The 18,275-nt window shown below is 44.2% G+C and overlaps 1 protein-coding gene across 1 annotated transcript in view; it reads left to right on the top strand.

Annotated features, from left to right (window-relative positions):
- The window catches only part of BLVRA (biliverdin reductase A), a 72,894-nt gene extending 55,180 nt beyond the window's left edge, over positions 1-17,714 (top strand). Inside the window, exons 4-7 of the mRNA XM_073678197.1 lie at positions 2,718-2,815; positions 8,692-8,799; positions 13,002-13,173; positions 17,199-17,714. Of these exons, the coding sequence (XP_073534298.1) occupies positions 2,718-2,815; positions 8,692-8,799; positions 13,002-13,173; positions 17,199-17,454 (634 nt within the window). The 3' untranslated portion in view covers positions 17,455-17,714. The remainder of the gene's footprint in view (positions 1-2,717; positions 2,816-8,691; positions 8,800-13,001; positions 13,174-17,198) is intronic.
- Positions 17,715-18,275: the final 561 nt, after the last annotated feature.

The following is an 18,275-nucleotide window of genomic DNA, read 5'->3' as shown; positions in this document are numbered from 1 at the left end:
AGCCAAAGGATTTACTTTTCCTCCTCCAGACATACCACTGATCTATATGCCTCTAAAGTTCCAATGAACAGAATTCCCAAACTTCCGTGTCTTGTTTATATTTGATTATGAGCATGTTAGAGGTGATTCTATGTGCACACGAAGCATTTTTGCTGCGTTTTTGCGGCGGTTTTTCCGCTGCGAAAACGCTTGTTAATAGGTCTGCCAGCTATAGCAATGGTAATCCTGATGTGATGTGCTGTGCACATGAAATTTCCGCTCAGGATTACCATTGCAGTAAAAACCGCAGTATGATCATTGTGTGGGCGTTTCCGCCTCAAATTCGCCCCATTAGCTTGAATTGAACCGCAGCAAATCCACAGGTATAAAATTATACCTGCGGATTTGCTGCGTTTCAATTAAAGCCAATAGCCGCGAATTTGTGGCGGAAACTCGATGCGGATGGTACCAGGGTCGGGAGAGGACTACTACTCTCATCCGAGTGCCGCTTCCGCTGATAACAGCGAGAGCGGATCGGCTAAGGGGAGCAGTAGTCTGCTCTGCCGAGCCAGCGTGCCCGCGGTAAATAAAAGAAAACAAAAAGTAAAAATTAAAATAAAAAACACTATACTCACCTGTCCGGTGCCCCCAGTGTCCTCCTGGTCCCCGGCGATGTTCTCCTCCCGGCGGCTGGCGGTACACTGCGGGGAGCCATTTTTTTAATTTTAGGCTCTGTGACCACGATCCGGACGTAGCAGCGCTTTGGACGCATATTTTTTGCTGCGTCCAAAACGTTGCATTCTATTGAACGTATGTAAATCCACATGTGTTCACTGAACCATGCGGATTTACCACATTCAATACATTCTAGTGGTCAAATTTATGTTGCAGAGACCAGCGACTCCGCATGAGAATTTGACATGCTGTGGTCCTGAAAGACACAACGCATGTCAGTGTCCACGGGTGATCCACAGCCTCAGATGTCCGCATAGTGGACATGGGATTTCTAGTGATCCCATCCACTATGCTGTAAGATCTGGACGCTGCGGGTTTGGCACTGTATAAACATGCAGCATCAAACCTGCAGTGGCTCCTGATCATGGCCACGTACCCAAACTCACCCCCATCATGTCAATTTCTGTAGCGGACACGCTAGTCTCCGCTGCAGATTTTAACCGATTGAAGTGTCATTACATGCGGTAGATTCACATGTACAGACAACAAAAGTGCGGCATTAGAACACCGCGTTTTGGGCGCTGCAAAAATATGCTGCGTCCAAGGCGCTGCTTGTTGCTGATCAGGGGGATGTACCCGGTAAACAAACACCTGTGAGCTGTTAATAATGGCCCAGGATAATGTTTGCAAATGGCACCTTCCTAGGCTAAAAATAGCAGCTCACAGCTGCCGCATAAATTACATGAATATAAGTGCTAATGAGATTGGGCGAATGGGATTAGCTGACACCTAGCTCTTTTGTTTGGTTATGACAAGGTGTCAATCAGACCCTTTCATCACCAAACCTAATTAAAGTAAAGAGTTAAACAAACACACACACAGAGCAAACGCTTTATTTAAAATACAACAGACACATTCTTTAATCATTTAAATTAACCAATATTCTCACCCCAGTTCTGACAGTAATCCAAGAGTTTAAGCAATGTCCCACCAAATAACTTTATTTAGCTCCAAAAAAACATTCACTGATGTACAAAAATGTTTAAAAAAAAAAAGCTTCAAATACCGCTTTAAAAACGCATCAAAACAGCGCAGTTTTTCCCTCAGCATGTTTCCTCCCAAGGAGATGCAGAAGCGCTCAGGAAATTTCTGCTTCAAAACCTGACCGTGCGCACATAGCCTTAGAGCAGATTTTTCTATTTTGGGTCAATACTAGTGTATGTCTTGGAGTCCACCTATGGAGTTCTTCAGCATAGCTAGTATGTACCTTATTATGCAAACTAAAAACTCAGTGCTTGCCGCCACCACATCTTGTGGCAGGTCATTTGCAGTAACTCAAAAAAGAGTTTTTTACTATGTGCCTCCTCAGGAATCTGGTGGCAGCTTGTGATGGCTTTATTTTTTTTGCCAATTACATGTAGTCTATCCAGTGTTCTTTTAACATTGAACTTTCTAACTATGCTTCCAACTGCATCTCTAGGGACACTCAATACCTTTGCTATCTTTTTTTATAATTTTCGTTGTGCAAGGTAATGATCCATTCTCTAAACTTTTTGGACCACTCTTTTTACATCACAAGAATATTAGTGAGCTTGAGACCATTGCTTATGATGAATGGTTTAATATTCCTGAGGAACGCTGCCAGAAGCAGTTTTCTGAATATTTATAATGTTTATAACAGTCAAAGATGCTAAACCAAGTACTAGAGAAACTTTTAATGAAGGAGTTGAATAATCCAGAGACTACAGTAGTCCGTAAAAGTGGCATTTTGTAAAATTTGGAGAAAGCACTTGTTGAATTAGTTGTATTTTAAATTGTTCTTGTTTCATTGGTTTATTGGAAACAGCAGAAAGTTTGTACATTTTGCAGCTAAATCTAATTTGCACTGGGAGATTGATGAATTGTATTTATATAATTGATATTTTTATATATTTTTATTAGAAGGTTTTGTTTTACAATTATTATTGCGTGTTTGTCTAGCTCATGATGACAGTATAGCACAAAAAAGTAATATATTTATGACTTGCCATTAATTCTATTTGTTTCATTATTACTTTTTAAAGGAGTTTCCTGGAGGCTGGCAAGCATGTTCTTGTGGAATATCCGATGGCCCTGTCTGCACAAACGGCACATGAGTTGTGGCACTTGGCTGAGCAGAAAGGTAATCCTTGGATCAACGGAACAATGTTCGGCACCCCTCATGGTTTTCTCAGTTTCATTAATCATGAGATTACAGCACCACTGAGAGAGGGAATCCTCCCTTCAAGGACAGGAAACCTACAGAATAAAAGGGCGTACCTGTCCCTTGCATCAGTTGGTTTCAAGTCCTTGACCGGGGAACCTTTCAGTGGGCATACCTGAAGAAAGAAGGTGAACGTCGGACATATTGCAGGCCTGGCCGGTCGATTCAGGCAGCGGGGTTGCCCCTGCCTCTGCTGGTGCAGATTCCTGAAGCGCCACTGCTGGATCCAGGGGGGCCTTCATAGGTGAGCGAATGAGCACAGGCTGCAGTGCCACGCTCTGTGGCTTTCCGGCTTCCACATGTCCCCTACTGCGCATGCGCGGGGACGTGACGGGAGGCGCTCCCTTATAACGCATGCACCAGGATCAGGTGACCAGATGTAATTTCCGGGAGATGACGCCGGGAGGGACGCGCTGTAGGCAGGTTCCGCTTTAAAAAACTGTTAGACCACCAAGAGAGTGGTGTCTCTATAGCTCCAGCGGTCCCTCCAGGCAAAATGGAGGTCCAGGAGTTGCAGGATCCACAGAAGCAGCGACAGTAGAAGCAGCAGCAATGAAAGGTGCAGCAGCACGGAAGTCCCCAGAAAACTTTGTAACGTTGTGGACGTAGCAGCGGTGGCAGTGGACGATCTGATGGAAGGAACAGCAGGTTTCCAGCAAGATGGATGAGCCTTCGACCTCCAGAGGAGATAAATTGGCTGATATGATCCCTCCTCCAAATCTGGTAAACTTGGCTGCTTCTGAGTGATAAGTGATCTTCTTGAAAGTTCACTTTATAACAGAGTCCCATTTCTTCTAATTTTTTATTAGAGAAGAAAGTTTAGCGAAGGCCAAGCACTGGGGTTGTGTGCTCTGTGGGGAGGAGTTGCCCGTTACCTGGGAGAAAAGGCTCTGTGTGTACTGTATTGAACAGATGTTATGTAAAGAGACCCCTAACTTTGCCTCCGAATTAAGATCTATCATTAGAACGAAGGTTAAGAATTCTATTAAATTCCTGTCCCAGTGGGAGGGAAGTAAGGATAGAAAGAAAGCTAGGAAGTGTTTTTTTCTGACAGTTCAGAAGCAAAAGGTGAAGATAGAGGTTTAGAATCATCCCCTTCAACTTCGTCATCAGATGAGGACATGGAAGGGCGTCACTGCTTTCCTGTAGTGACTCCCTCCCATGACAGTAAAAAACACTCCCAGTGATGCATATTCCTAGGTGGGGGGAAGACTAACACTCTTCTTTCCTGCCTGGGAAAATATTTCCAGAAGCAACTGGATCCTTAGCCTAATAAAGACAGGCTTAACACTGGAATTCCAAATAATTCCCCAAACAAATTTCACCCTGACTCCCCAGCGTTCCTCACCAGAGGAGCAACTGGTCTTAGAGTCCAAAGTTTTGGACTTAGTGGGAAAAGCAGTCCTCCTGGAGGTACCCTTTCAGAAAAGAAGGGAAGGATTTTATTCCCCTTTGTTTTTGATAAGGAAGCCGGATAGGACTTTTAGGACTATTATCAACCTGAAAATTTTGAACAAATTACTAAGAATTTTCCTTCAAAATGGAGTAAAAAAACGACTATAAAAATTACTCTTCCCAAATTGTTTTATGGCAGTCTTAGACCTGAAAGATGCCTATTATTGTGTTCCCATACACAAGGATCACCAAAAGTTCCTCAGGGTAGCCGTCTCCATAAAAGGGGTGGTCAGGCTCTTTCAGTACGTAGCTCTTCCATTTGGCCTAGCAGTGGCTCCCCGAGTATTTACCAAACTGATTGCAGAAGTAATGGCTCACCTGTGGGAAAATAAGATATACTGATTATTCCTTATCTAGATGACTTTTTGATTGTAGGCAACTCAGCCCAGCATTGCAGAGTTCAGTTGGAAGGGGCCATGACTTCTTTAAAAGACTTAGGATCGCTCTTAAATCTAAAAAAGTCAAAGCTGAAGCCAAAAAAGATGCAGGGCTCATGTTGGACTCAAAGAGACTGGAGTGTCGTCTTCCAGAAGACAAAATAAAAAAAGATAGTCTGTCAGATATCACAGGCATTAGTAACCCCCTCCATGTTCCTCAGGAAAGCCATGTCCATTGTGGATTCCTTGACCTCTTGTATACCGGCGGTACTGTCGGCCCAGCTTCATACCAGGAAATTAAAATGGGACATCCTGAGGAACGAGATTTCCCTGGGAGGACTTCTAGAAGGGCAGATGACACTATCTCCCGAGACCACACATTCCCACGGTTGTGTGGTAGGTTCATCGAACATGAACATGCTATTAGCAGTATAACAGGCTTTAGGAGAGCTCTTATTCTCCCTTCAGGGCCACCACATGAGAGTTTTTTTGGACAATCGGGTAGTGGTGGCTTATCTAAATCATCAGGGGATTAACCCGGTCCAGGACCTTGATGGAAGTAGCAGGGCGCATTTTTCAGGTAGCGGAGGACCATCTCTTCTCACTAACAGCGCACCACATAAAAGGAAAAGAAAATTACAGAGCAGATTTTTGGAGCCAAAACCAGTTAATGCAGGGAGAGTGGGTGTTGAAACGGTCAGTCTTCAACCGGATTGTGAGTATGTGGGGCCTCCCGGATATAGACCTGTTTGCGAACAGTCAGAATAGAAGGGAAAAAGAGTTTTGCTCCCTAGACGCCAGGGGGAGTCCTCCGGGTTCTGGACCGCCTATGTATTTTTCCCAGTGATTTTTGAGTCTAGCTGTCCTGAGGAAGATCAGAGAGGATAGAGCAAGGGTTATACTAATTACCCCCTTCTGGCCAAGAAGGACATGGTTTTCCCGGTTAAGGATAATGTTCGTCATTGACCCTTGGGTGCTTCTAGAGATTCCAGACATTCTCTCTCAGGGGCCGGTGTACCATGCTCGGGTAGCCAATCTGCATTTGACAGCTTGGAATTTGAGAGGGCACTATTGAGAGACAAAGTATTTTATCCTAATTTAATTTCTACCCTACTTCAAAGTAGGAAGGCTGTCACCACTAAAGCTTATGGTAAGACCTGGAGACAGTTTCTAACCACCTCAGGGTCAAAAGTGCAGGAAGGGTACAGATTACAGCCTTCCTAGATTTGCTACAAAGGGGTTTATAACAAGGCCTTTCTGCGCATGGAACTCTATATGATTATAACCTGACAGGTAATCGCTGAGTCTCTTGGTCTATTAGGGCCTCCTCTAGATCTAGGCCCATTTTTAGGCAGAGATTACCCCACCTGGGACTGAATTTGGTTCTGACAGCTCTGACTGATTCTCCATTCGAACACCTAGAATCAACGTCCCTTAAGGTTCACTCCTTTTAAAACTGCTTTATTAGTGGCTTTAACTTCAGCTCGGAGGGTTAGTAACATTCAGGCCCTGTGGACAGACTCTACCTTCACACAGATCCTGGAACTTAGGCCAGATCTGGTTTTAGAATGACTATGTGCCTAAGGTAGCTTCCCGCTTTCATAGGGCTCAGGATGTAGTCCTTCCATCTTTTTGTACCAACCCCAAAAATTCTAAGGAAGGAGAATTTCATACACTGGGTGTAAAGAGATGTCTCGTTAAATACCTGTCAGTTACACAGGCTTGGAGAAAGGATAAGTCTTTATTTGTTTCCTTCCAGGGACTCTAGAAGAAGCTTAAGACCTCCAAAATGTACAATGGCAAGATGAATTAGGGAGGCCATCAATTTAGCCAATTTGGCATGTTGTTCCAGAAGGGTTAAAAGCTCACTCCACAAGAGCAGTGGCAACCTCCTGAGCTGACATGTCGGATGTTTCCATCAAGCAAATTTGGAAGGCATCAACATGGTCTTCTCCCTCAACTTTCTATAAGCGGTATAGGTTGGATCTGGCTTACTCCTTTGGTAGACGGGTTCTGCCGACTGTGGTCCCTCCCTGAACTGTAATTCTCTCCGTGGTGCTGTCATGGGTGAGAGTAAAAGACGTAATTACTTACCTGTAATCTGATTTTTCAGAACCCATGACAGCACACTTATATTCCCTCCTGTCACATGTGGGTGAGCACACTTTTGTTTTTTTTGTGCTCAGTCACAGGGTGTTTAAGGCATTATGGTGTTAATGTTTGAATTGTTGTAATAACCATTGGAGGTTCTCTCATGTTCTGTAATCCAACTGATGCGAGGGAGAGGTACCGCATTTTTATTCTGTAGGTTTCCTGTCGTTGAAGGGCGGATTCCATCACTCCGTAGTGCTGTCATGGGTTCTATTCTGAAAAATCCCATTACCGGTAAGTAATTACATTTTTCTGGATTATTAATGGACTTCACATTCTATTGTAAGAGAAAGACAAGTACTCTAGTGTAAATATGCAGCATATTTATAATACTGTACATACCTGGCTTATGGACACTCAGACATTGTATCTCCATGCCTGCCCATTCATTAGCCCCATGACCCGGAACCACAGACCCCTACCATGGTGCCAGACCAAGCCTCCACATTCACTGCAATGTAAGGATCTTTAACCATAGAGACAGGGTCGCTTGAGATTTGGCGCTAGAGCATTTATTACGACCACTATAAGGCTGTGTGCCCACTATGTGTTTTTCAAGCGTTTCCGCCACGGAATTTCTGCATCGAAAACGCTTAAAAAACGCTTGGTAATACGTGCCCCATGGTCCCCAATGATAATCCGCATGTGCTGTGCACATGCTGCGGAAGTTTCCGCTGAGGATTATCATTGCGGAACAATCCGCAGCATGTCCATTAATTTTGCAGACCCGCAGCGTAATCGCCGCCATTGACTTGCATTGGACCGCGTGACATCCGCATCACTGCATCTGCATATGCGGATATCACACGGTTCAATATGCGGATGGTACCCAGGTCTGGAGGAAAGGAGACTGTCCTCCAGACCCGGGTACCATAGTACCTGTAAAAAAAAGAATTTAAAATAAAAAATAAAAGATTCTACTTACCTTCCGATGTCCCCCGGCTTCCTCAGCGATGCGTGTGATGTGTTCGGCGGCTCGCGGTGGTGTGAGGACCTGACAATGACGTCATTGAGTCGCGTGACCTGTCACATGACTCTGACGTCATCGCAGGTCCTTCACAGAGACACCGGGGAGACCGAATGGAGCGGAGAAGGAGACCGGGGGCCATCGGAAGGTAAGTATAATCTTTATTTTTTACCATTCTCATTCTTTTTTTTTAAACTATTACTTGGTCACACTATATGAATCCATGCCAGATGCATGGATTTATATAGTGTGACCAAGTTGTCAAGCACTTTTCCAAGTGTTGCTAAAATCGCTTGGAAAAGCGCTTGATAACCCGCATGCAGAAATGCATGCAAAAACGCTTCTACCTGGCGGGAAAAACGCATGTAAAATCCGCATGCGTTTTTCCTGCCAGGGAGATGTGTAAAAAATCTGCAGCATTTCTGCATCGTGGGCACATACCCTAACACAGCACCTGCAGGGTGAGAAGCCTAGCCTGTTGCCAGGCTTAGCCCAAGTGGCCACAACTCCCCCATAAGCACCACATCTATAGAGAATTCCACACAACATTACATGCAGGTGGGCAGATGAAATAAACTCCAGTCTCCAAATTGGCCGAATACACAGAATGGTGTTTTGTCGTAGAAGTCATTGCTGGGTCTCCTCCCCTGCAGTTCCTGTTTTGCAGATTCCGTGGTCTCTGGGCAATAAAATATTTTATTGGGTCTCTCTGCTGTGGGCTCATACAGTTTCATAAGTGTTTAAGAAATTAATCTTCTCTGTTCACAAATCAGTAACAGGTCTGATATTTTGTTTTAATGTGGGATTAGGATTAACTGTGTTTTTGTCTTTACTGTATCCTTCAGGTAAAGTCTTACATGTGGAACATATTGAGCTTCTTACAGAAGAATTCAAGCAGCTAAAAAGAGAAGTAGAAGGCAAAGAACTGGTGGAGGGCGTCCTGCATTTCACTGGTAATCAAAACTAGAAATGTCCGATTTGGGAGTGACAAATGGTACTGTTCATACCGTGCTTCACATACTTATACTTACATAGGCAGAACGGTAGATAAGAGGGGGCAGAGATGCAGAATACACCCATAATTTATATGTTCAGTCTAGTGCAGAATAAAATACTAAAGCTTAGGTCTATCTTTTTAGAAGATTATATTTATTGAATCAGAACGAAGAAAAAAATAAAGTTGTCACTTTCCAAGTGGTCTCCATAGATAATCCACTCCCGTGAGGTCATATTCCCTTCCATCCTTTCTCTGCTTCTTGTTAATATACATTTGATAGATGACAAATAGTAACTAGTTTGATTTCAAGATTAGAATGCACATTTTCCTCTGTCTTTTACCACAGAGATGCATGCTCCTGCGTAGGAGCTGTGGACACACAATGATATGAAGCTTATTTTTTAAAAACTGTATGTTTTTATTGAAAATGTAAAGATCAAACATAGCATATACCTCAACATATAACAATATAAAAAATTGAGTAGAAACATGGAGAGATGAACATTAAGGGAGAATGTCGGATGAGAGGAAGAGTGGTGAGTTGAGATAGGTGAAGCACAAAGGAGAGGGGGGGGGGGTTCAGATCAATGTTTTGGATGAAAGTTTCTTTAAGGGGAATCGGGGTTGATGGAAACCTGCAGATATGGTGGTTGGGAGGCAAAGGGAAGTGGTTAGTATATACTGACCAGGGTAACCAGATTTTCTTGAATTTATATGCCTTATCTGCAATTATAGTTGATCGTTTTTCATTGATCATAAACCAAGAAATTCGCCTTTTGACTTCCGAGCAGTCTAGTCCCTTTTTTTCCAAGCTGAGGCTATAGTTTTCTTAGTCGCTTGGAATATAAAAGAAATAAGGGTCTGTGACTATTTGTGGATGTTTTGGATACATTTGCGAAGAATGGCCTCCCAGGGATCTTTCTTTAGTTTATGATCTGTGACTGATAAAATGAGAACATATACCCTGATCCAGAGCCCGTGTATTTTGGGGCAGAGCCACCATGTGTGGTACATGTCACTAGTGGATTGGCAGCCTCTAAAACACTGGGATAAGTAGTTAGAAATGGCTTTAGTGTCTCTGTCTGGGGCCAGATACCATCTCATCATGAGTTTATAGTTTGTTTCTAACATCAAAATGTTAAGTATACCACTCGTAGTGGAGGACAAGATTTGGGTTAAGGTGGTACCAATATTTGATTCCCAGCGAGAGATATAAGTTAGGTTGCATCTATATGGGTCATGGTTTAAATGAGAGAAAGAAGTGTGATAGTACCTGAAGCATGAGGGTTTGGCGGAATCTTTGTTTAAATGGAGTAAATGAGTACGGTGCCGCTGTGTTCTTTAATAACGAAGTGATGAAATGTTTGAGCTGTAAGTAACGGAATGCCACTCGAGGGGGAAGATTGTATTTTTCTTGGAGAACAGGAAATGACGCCAACTACATTGAATAGTTGATGAGGTCTGGTGATTCCAGCTGTGATCCATGTACGGAATGTAAATAGGGACTCTGTACCTGAGACGAAATTGAGTGTTACCCCACAAGGTGACAAGGGGGCTAGAGGGAGAAAGGGACAGATAAAGGCTCAGGAGCATTTTAATGAGTCCCAGAGTTTGAGTGAGTGTGACATTATGGGGTATGAAATGTGTTTGTCTTGGGTTGGAAGGAGCCATAGTAAGGTGTCATGGGTCAGTGGGTGGCACTCTTGGGCCTCCAGGCAGAGCTAAAGGGATGGTTTAGAGGAGGTGTGACATAATGTTAATTGGGCCAGTTGAGCTGCTTGATAACGTTTGGTCAGGGTGGTGAGTCCCAGGCCGCCTTTCAGGTAATGGCGGTATAATGTGGCTTTGTATACTGGAGGTAGTCCACCTCTCCAAATGAAAGCGTTAATCAATCCTTGGGATGTTTTTAGACATTGAGATGGAATGGTTAGAGTAATTTGGGGAGTAATGTTATTTTAAGTGTATGTATGCGGCCTAGCCAGGAAAGATGCAGTTTCTCCCACATTTGAAGAAATGAGCGGACTACACAGCAGTTGAGGGTAAATTGCTGTGAAGAGGGATTCAGGGTTAGCGGTCCATTTCACGCCAAGGTAATCACATTGATTTGTGGATCACTGAAAGAGAGTTTTGTTTTAATTATGTTATTATAGGAGTGGGAAGGGAGATGTTCAGGGCTTGAGGTTTTGATTGGTCAACCTCCAGGCCAGATATTTGTTTGAAGTAGGGCAGGAAGCGACGTTTGAGGAGAGGGGAGTAAAAGCATAATGTCGTCTGCAAACATAAGTTTATGAGACAAAACCTAAGACAGAAACAAAATGAACATATAACCTTCTGTAGGTAAAAGCAATAGTGCATATAAATAACCTTGGTTACTTAAACACGGTTTTTGATCGAAGAAAGCATAAATGCCATCCCACCAGCGTCAAGGTGTACCCAAATTTGGGATGGTCCGAACCTCTAGTATTAAAACCTTACCTTGTGTCATAGTGCCGTCAATGTGAATAAGGGTTGAGCTGACCGGGTCCCGAACAGCAAATGGGAAGCTATTTAAATGTAATATCCAGCTCAAAGGAAGGGAGGCCACAGCCTTACCTGCACTAAATGCAGAAACCTCTGAAACTAAACCGAAAGAAAAATGAATTGGAGTATAAGTTGGTATGCATGCAAAATAGGAGCATGTTCAGACTGGCCATTAAACAGACAAAACCTAAGACAGAAACAAAAAGAAGTTTGAGAGACTGATGCAGTTTCTATACCTTGGATGTTTGGGTTGAGACAAAGGCTGATTGCTAGGGGAAGAGTAGTGGGGAGAGGGGACAACCTTGCCACTCTTGATGGAAAAGGAGTCAGGAAAAAACGTTCTAGTGTACTTGAGCTGTGGGGGTGACTTATAGGGCAATACATCCACAATAAGAAATGGTCAGGGAAGGTCCATCTCTTCAGCACCGCAAATAAGTAGGTCCAGGAGACCAGTCAAAAGCTTTTTTAATTTCAAGAGACAAAAGCATTGCATCAAATTTGCATTGTTTGCAGTGGTGCAGGAGATGAGAAGCCCTTCCTATAGTGCCTGAAGAATGTCTATGAGGTATGAAGCCTACTTGATCTTTATGTATTTGGCTACCCAGCCAGGAGTTCTAGCAAAAATCTTAGCCCAACGTTTGAAGTGGTGAGGTCTATATTAATTAAGGCTTATAGTTTGTGGTCATAGTATGGTTTAAATTTGGTTGGGTATCATTGATATTGAGGCTATGAAGGAGGTTGTACCTGGTTTCTGCCCATCTCCAAGAAAAATGTAAAATGATTTGTAAGGTGGAAGATAAGTGGATGTGTATTTTTTATAGTACAGGGCTGCAAATCCATTGGGGTCTTTTTTTTAATTTATGATAGGGAACTTTTAATCAAGAATTTGTACAAATTTTATTATTTCTCATTTAATTTTTTACATCCCAATGTGGCAGGTTCTCAGACTGCATCTTTCCAAAAGTCATAGTCACTTAAGGTCATCTGTATGCCAACAATACAGCAACCAGGTCTCCCTCACAAAAACAGCTTCCTGTTGTCACCACTAGGGGTCTATCTGTGTATGGATCCTATTTCATATGGGCCCACTAGGAGGTGACAACCAGCAGACAAGAGTTGTGTAGGACAGGCAAGGCCGTTCCTTCGCGTTTTCTTCCAGACATAAAGTTTATTTGGAAATTACAGGATGAAGTACAGCTTTACACTACAGCACATGAAGGAGGAGTGTCTTTCAGCTGCTCTGCATTATTACCCTGTGAGCAATGTAAAGACCATAAACATTAGCACTAAATAAAGAGGCCCATATCTCTGGAGCCATATGGCAGCTTTAAAAAAAAAAAAGTAAAAGTCGGAATATTCATGAGAGCAGTGTGAATAGAAGCAGAGCATACTGGCCACTTTTGTCCTGATAGATGATTTCTTTTTAAGGGGAAACTAGTGAAAATGTGCATTAGTGCTCAGAGTGTGACCACATCATTGCTGTGATGTTATAGAAGCCCACCATGCTGCATACAGTACATGTCTTACTACCTTCAGTAGACTTACAGGACGTAATTATTTAATATGGGTCTCACAGAAGTTAAAAAGGATTTTCTCTCCCCTTAAACTGTTTTTGACAATCACTTTTCCTCTCTTTAGGCGGACCTGTAGACGATCAGAAGTTTGGGTTCCCCTCCTTCAGTGGCATTGCCAGGATAACATGGCTGGTTGATCTTTTTGGTCATTTATCTGTTAAGTCAGCCAAGAAAGAAGAGAATAAAGAGGAAAAGTCCTCCAAGCTGACTGCAAATTTCACTACTGCAGACAATCGGTCAGTGGTCATTGTAAGACTTGTTTCACTCATTATCTAGTGCCAGTCTTGTTCTCCCAGCTAAATCCAAATATGTAGTATGTAAAGGCGCTGAGGAATATGTTGGTGCTATGTAAAAATGAAGATTATTATTATTATTATAGTAAGCATAGTACACGATGATTGTAAGAGGCAAAGAATGCCCTGCTGCTTGTAGTTTTATATTTTTTGAATTTTTTTGTTATTAACTTTGATAGAATACTCACCTATAAATGAAAAATGTCAGAGTATTCACACTGGGTACTGTGATGTCAGCACTGTAAGTGACATTTAGCAGCAGTGTGTTGCAAAACATGTCATCAATTAAATGTCATCAAATGGCATATTTTGTTTGCAGTGATGCTCCAGGCATCTATATATATAATCGTCTGTCTGTCTGTCCAGGAAATACCGCGTCGCTCATTGGTCCGGCAGCGGCCAATCAGCGACGCGGGATTTCAGAAAAAAGATGGCGGCCGTTAGCGGCTCATCTGCGGGACGGAGATGCAGCCGGGAGATGACCGGCGCGAGGCGCTCATCTCACGGCCGGTAGCAGCAGAAGGACCTCGACCGCCGGCGCCGCTGACCTCCATGCGGAAGGGAGGATCGGGGAGCGGCGCTGCGGGTCGGGATACTTCTGCTGCGAGCAGCCGCTCATCTCCCGGCTTCTCGCAGCGGAAGTAGCCGCACAGGCAGCACCGCTGACCTCCATGCGGCTAGGGTGTCAAGGGAGGACCGGGGAGCGGCACTGCGGGTCGGGATACTTCTGCTGCGAGCAGCCGCTCATCTCCCGGCTTCTCGCAGCGGAAGTAGCCGCACAGGCAGCGGCGCTGACCTCCATGCATTTAGGGTGTCAAGGGAGGACCGGGGAGCGGCGCTGCGGGTCGGGATACTTCTGCTGCGAGCAGTCGCTCATCTCCCGGCTTCTCGCAGCGGAAGTAGCCGCACAGGCAGCGCCGCTCCCCGGTCCTCACTAATACGATTCCGCTCCCCGGTCCTCACCAATACGATTCGCTGATTGGTCGCGCTCTCCGGCCGCGACCAATCAGTGATCTTGGCGCAAAAGTTAAACACCGCTGTGCTGATTGGTCGCGGCCGCTGCCCGTGACCAATCACCGATTTTGGCGCCACATTTAAATAGCGGCCGCGACCAATCACCGATCTTGCGCCACATTTAAACACTGCTGTGCTGATTGGTCGTGGACGCTGCCCGCGACCAATCAGCGATCTTGGCGCCATATTTAAACACTGCTGTGATGATTGGTCGCGGTCGCCGGCCGCAACCAATCAGTATTATTGGCGCCAAATTTAAACAACGCTCTGCTGATTGGTCGCGGCCGCCAGCCGACCGCGACCAATCAGCGAGATTGGCGCAAAATTTAAACGCCGCTCTGCTGATTGGTCGAGGCCGCCGCCTGCGACCAATCAGCGATATGGGCGCCAAATTTAAACTCGCTCTCCAGTACTCAGTAACACGGTTTGCTGATTGGTCGCGCCCAGCCGGCCACGATCAATCAGCGACTGCCGCAGCACGTCCGCGAATTGGCGCCGGATTTTAAACACTCAGGCCACCGTCGGGAGATCAGCGGCGAAGCAGCCGACAGATGAGCGGTGCCAGCCGCTCATCTCCTGGCTGCACGCAGCACAAGTACCCCGAACGGTGGCCTCGCTCCCCGGACCTCCCTTCACACTTGCCGTCGGGAGATCAGCGGCACTAGCCGCATGGAAGTCAGCGGCGATGCAACCGGGAAATGACCGGCGCTAGCCGTTCATCTCCTGGCTACTCACACCGAAAGTACCCGCACATCAACGCCACTCCCCGTTCTCCGTAACATCGGTCGCTGATTGGCCGCAGCCGCCACCCGCAACCAATCAGCGATATGGGTGGCAAATTTAAACGCCGCTCTGCTGATTGGTCGCCGTTGCCGGCCGCGACCAATCAGCAGTATTGGCGCCAAATTTAAACCCCACTCTGCTGATTGGTCGCCGGCCGCGACTAATCAGCAGTATTGGCGCCAAATTTAAACCCCACTCTGCTGATTGGTCGCCGGCCGCGACTAATCAGCAGTATTGGCGCCAAATTTAAACACCGCTCTGCTGATTGGTCGCGGCGTGCGACTGCGACCAATCAGCATTTTTAGCGCCAAATTTAAACCCCGCTCTGCGGATTGCTCGCGGTCGCCGGCCGAGACCAATGAGCAGTATTGGCGCCAAATTTAAACCCCGCTCTGCTATTGGTCTGGGTTGCCGGCCGCGACCAATCAGCGATTTTGGCGCCAAATTTAAACACGCTCTCCAGTCCTCACTAACACGGTTTGCTGATTGGTCGCGGCCGCCGCCTGTGACCAATCACCGATATTGCCGCCAAATTTAAACACCGCTTTGCTGATTGGTCGCAGTTGCTGGCCGCGACCAATCAGCGATTTTGGCGCCAAATTTAAACACTGCTCTGCTGATTGCGTCTGGTCTGCCGCATACATATTCTAGAATCTCCGATGCGTTAGAATCGGGCCACCATCTAGTGGTATAATATTTGTGTCAAAGACGGCACATACGTTATATTGAAAAATTTTGGAACCTTTTTGCAATTTTTTTTTACAAAGTTATTTTACTGAGTCTTTTGTTTTGCTATGAGAGCAAAAGTAATTAGTTAAATTTACCTTTACAGCATCTAGGAAATCAGAGTGCTTCTGTCTGTAGGAGCGAGAGGGATCTCTAAAAGGATTGTGGCGCAGCTTTCCAAGAAAGATATACCTAGCATAATAAAATACTTTCGTGTCCTTGTCAGGTTCCTCCAAAGTATCTGTTATTTTGGGGGCAATGATAGTACCGCATGCAGTGCTGTTTTTCCTGCAAAAAACAAACAAGGGTATCTGCACTGGAGTCTCCTAACAGAGTCTCTGACACAGTTCTGTTTTAAAGGGATATTCGCATGTCCAAGATCCTATCCCAATATGTAGTAGGTGTAGTAGTAATAATAATAATATTAGCAAATACCTCAAATTAGAAATGTAGTATAGTTCTTTTGATTCAGTATGTTGCTAACCCCATGTGCAGGGCATTGCAGTAGGTTAGGTATCCACGGTTGCGACCACTAACAGCTAACTGTTACTATGTGAGTGTCCGCAACCATGGATGCCTAAGCCACTGCAAAGTTGTATATGGAGGTAGCTGCTCCTAGTAAGCACCTGTTAACACTTTGTTTTGGAAGTGTCGGCCCGTTTTTTCTGTTTCTAAGCTACTGCAATGCCCAGCACATGAGGTAAGAGAGATAGCGAATCAGAAGAACTATACTACATTTCTAATTAAAGGTATGTGCTAATATTGTTATTATGACACCTACTACATATTGGGGTAGGATCTTGGAGATAGGAATACCCCTTTAATCTTACGGAGACTGTTAAACGGTTTTAAGTAAAGAATACCTCAAAGAAAAGTAGCACAAAACTCACACACACATATTTACTGAGCACTTAAATGAAACCTGTCGTGTTAAAAATGGTATCTGATTTGTGGGCCAGATATTATGAGGCTGATCAAATTGATATATACTTTTGTGAGAAAAGTTCTATTTATTTTTTATTCATTGAAATCCCTGTTGTTTGTATGCATAAGAGTCCAGTGGGTGGTCCTACTGAGTCTTCCCTGTATGACTCTGCATGCAGAGGTAGCTGCATTCAACCACTGAATAGGAACGCCCACTTGACTCTTGCTCCTACAAACACCAGGAATTTCATTACATAAAGTGCAAGTTCTGCTGAATCTTTTCCAACAAACCTATATTACTCTGCTCAGCTTTTCCTTCTCCACACTGTGCTGTCCACAGACCAGACTGCATGTACAAAGTGACAGGTTCCCTTTAATAAATTGGCTGCCCTGGTCTTTAAAAATACGTAGATATTAAATAAACTTAATGCAGGGGGAACAAAGAGTCTTCTTGTGTATGTATATATGTATATGTATAAAGTCTTTTGCTTTAATAAAATGCTATTTTTTTATTTCTCCAGACCACTCACATGGATTGAAGAAAGGGCTCCAGGCTTGAAGCGTGAGAAAAAAGTCAAATTTACATTTAAGTCTGGTATCATAGACACCTTACCTCCAGCCCCAAGTGCTTCTGTCGGGCCGTTTATGCAGGATCAGAACATGTTTGCACAAAAACTTCTGGTTCAAGTATCCCGGGAGGAGCTCACGGTGGAGAAGACTCGCATCCTCCATTGCCTTGATTTGGCTGAAAAAATAAAGCAATATTGTCAAGACTGACTTCCAACTGCAACTCCCAGTAACCCTGATATGGGTTAAGAAATGGATACTTTAAGTATAGGTTGTGTTTTGCTTTAGTAGAGGAGGTTTCCTAAGCCGATTCATATTTGCCAAAATCCTTTGTGCCTAGTATATAGCATTGTATACTTAAAGGGGTTTTCCCACGAACAAAAGTTTATTTTAATCAATAGATCTTGGAATAATAATAATTTTCCTCAATTGAATGTGTTTATATAAAATGTTCCTGTGCTGGGATAATCTTATAAATGTGCCCCGGTTCAATGGCTGTGTCTGACCGTACAGGAAGGAACATGGTCTGATCATACCACATCTCCTGGGCAGGGGAGGAAGCAAAAGAGTATACAGACATTACAGCAGAGGATCACAGCTGATTCTTTCTTTTAAGTAAAACATTGTTAATAGCAGGCAGGGAAATGTTTTACCTCACAGAAAGAATCAGCTGTGATCCCCTGCTGTAATGTCTGTATACTCTTTTGCTTCCTCCCCTGCCCAGGAGCTGTGGTATGATCAGACCATGTTCCTACATGGTCAGACATGGCCATTGCACAGTACACAGCAGGGGCACATTTATAAGATTATCTCAGCACAGGAACATTTTTTATTAACACATCCTATTGTGGAACTTATTATTATTACAAGATCTATTGACTCAAATTAACTTTTGTTTGTGGGAAAACGCCTTTAAGTCCTTTGCAGTTATGCTCAGGGCACTGACTATTGGTAACTGTGCCTCATAATTATGCCCACTTTATTTATGCCATTCAGTGGACTAAAGCCATTAGCTTTATGCAGCTATTATA

Source organism: Phyllobates terribilis, unplaced genomic scaffold, assembly GCF_046119375.1.
Source record: "Phyllobates terribilis strain yellow unplaced genomic scaffold, ASM4611937v1 Scaffold_4__5_contigs__length_816908805, whole genome shotgun sequence".
Lineage (NCBI taxonomy): Eukaryota > Metazoa > Chordata > Amphibia > Anura > Dendrobatidae > Phyllobates > Phyllobates terribilis.
Note: the sequence above shows the minus strand (reverse complement) of the source record. Positions and strands in the feature narration are given on the sequence as shown.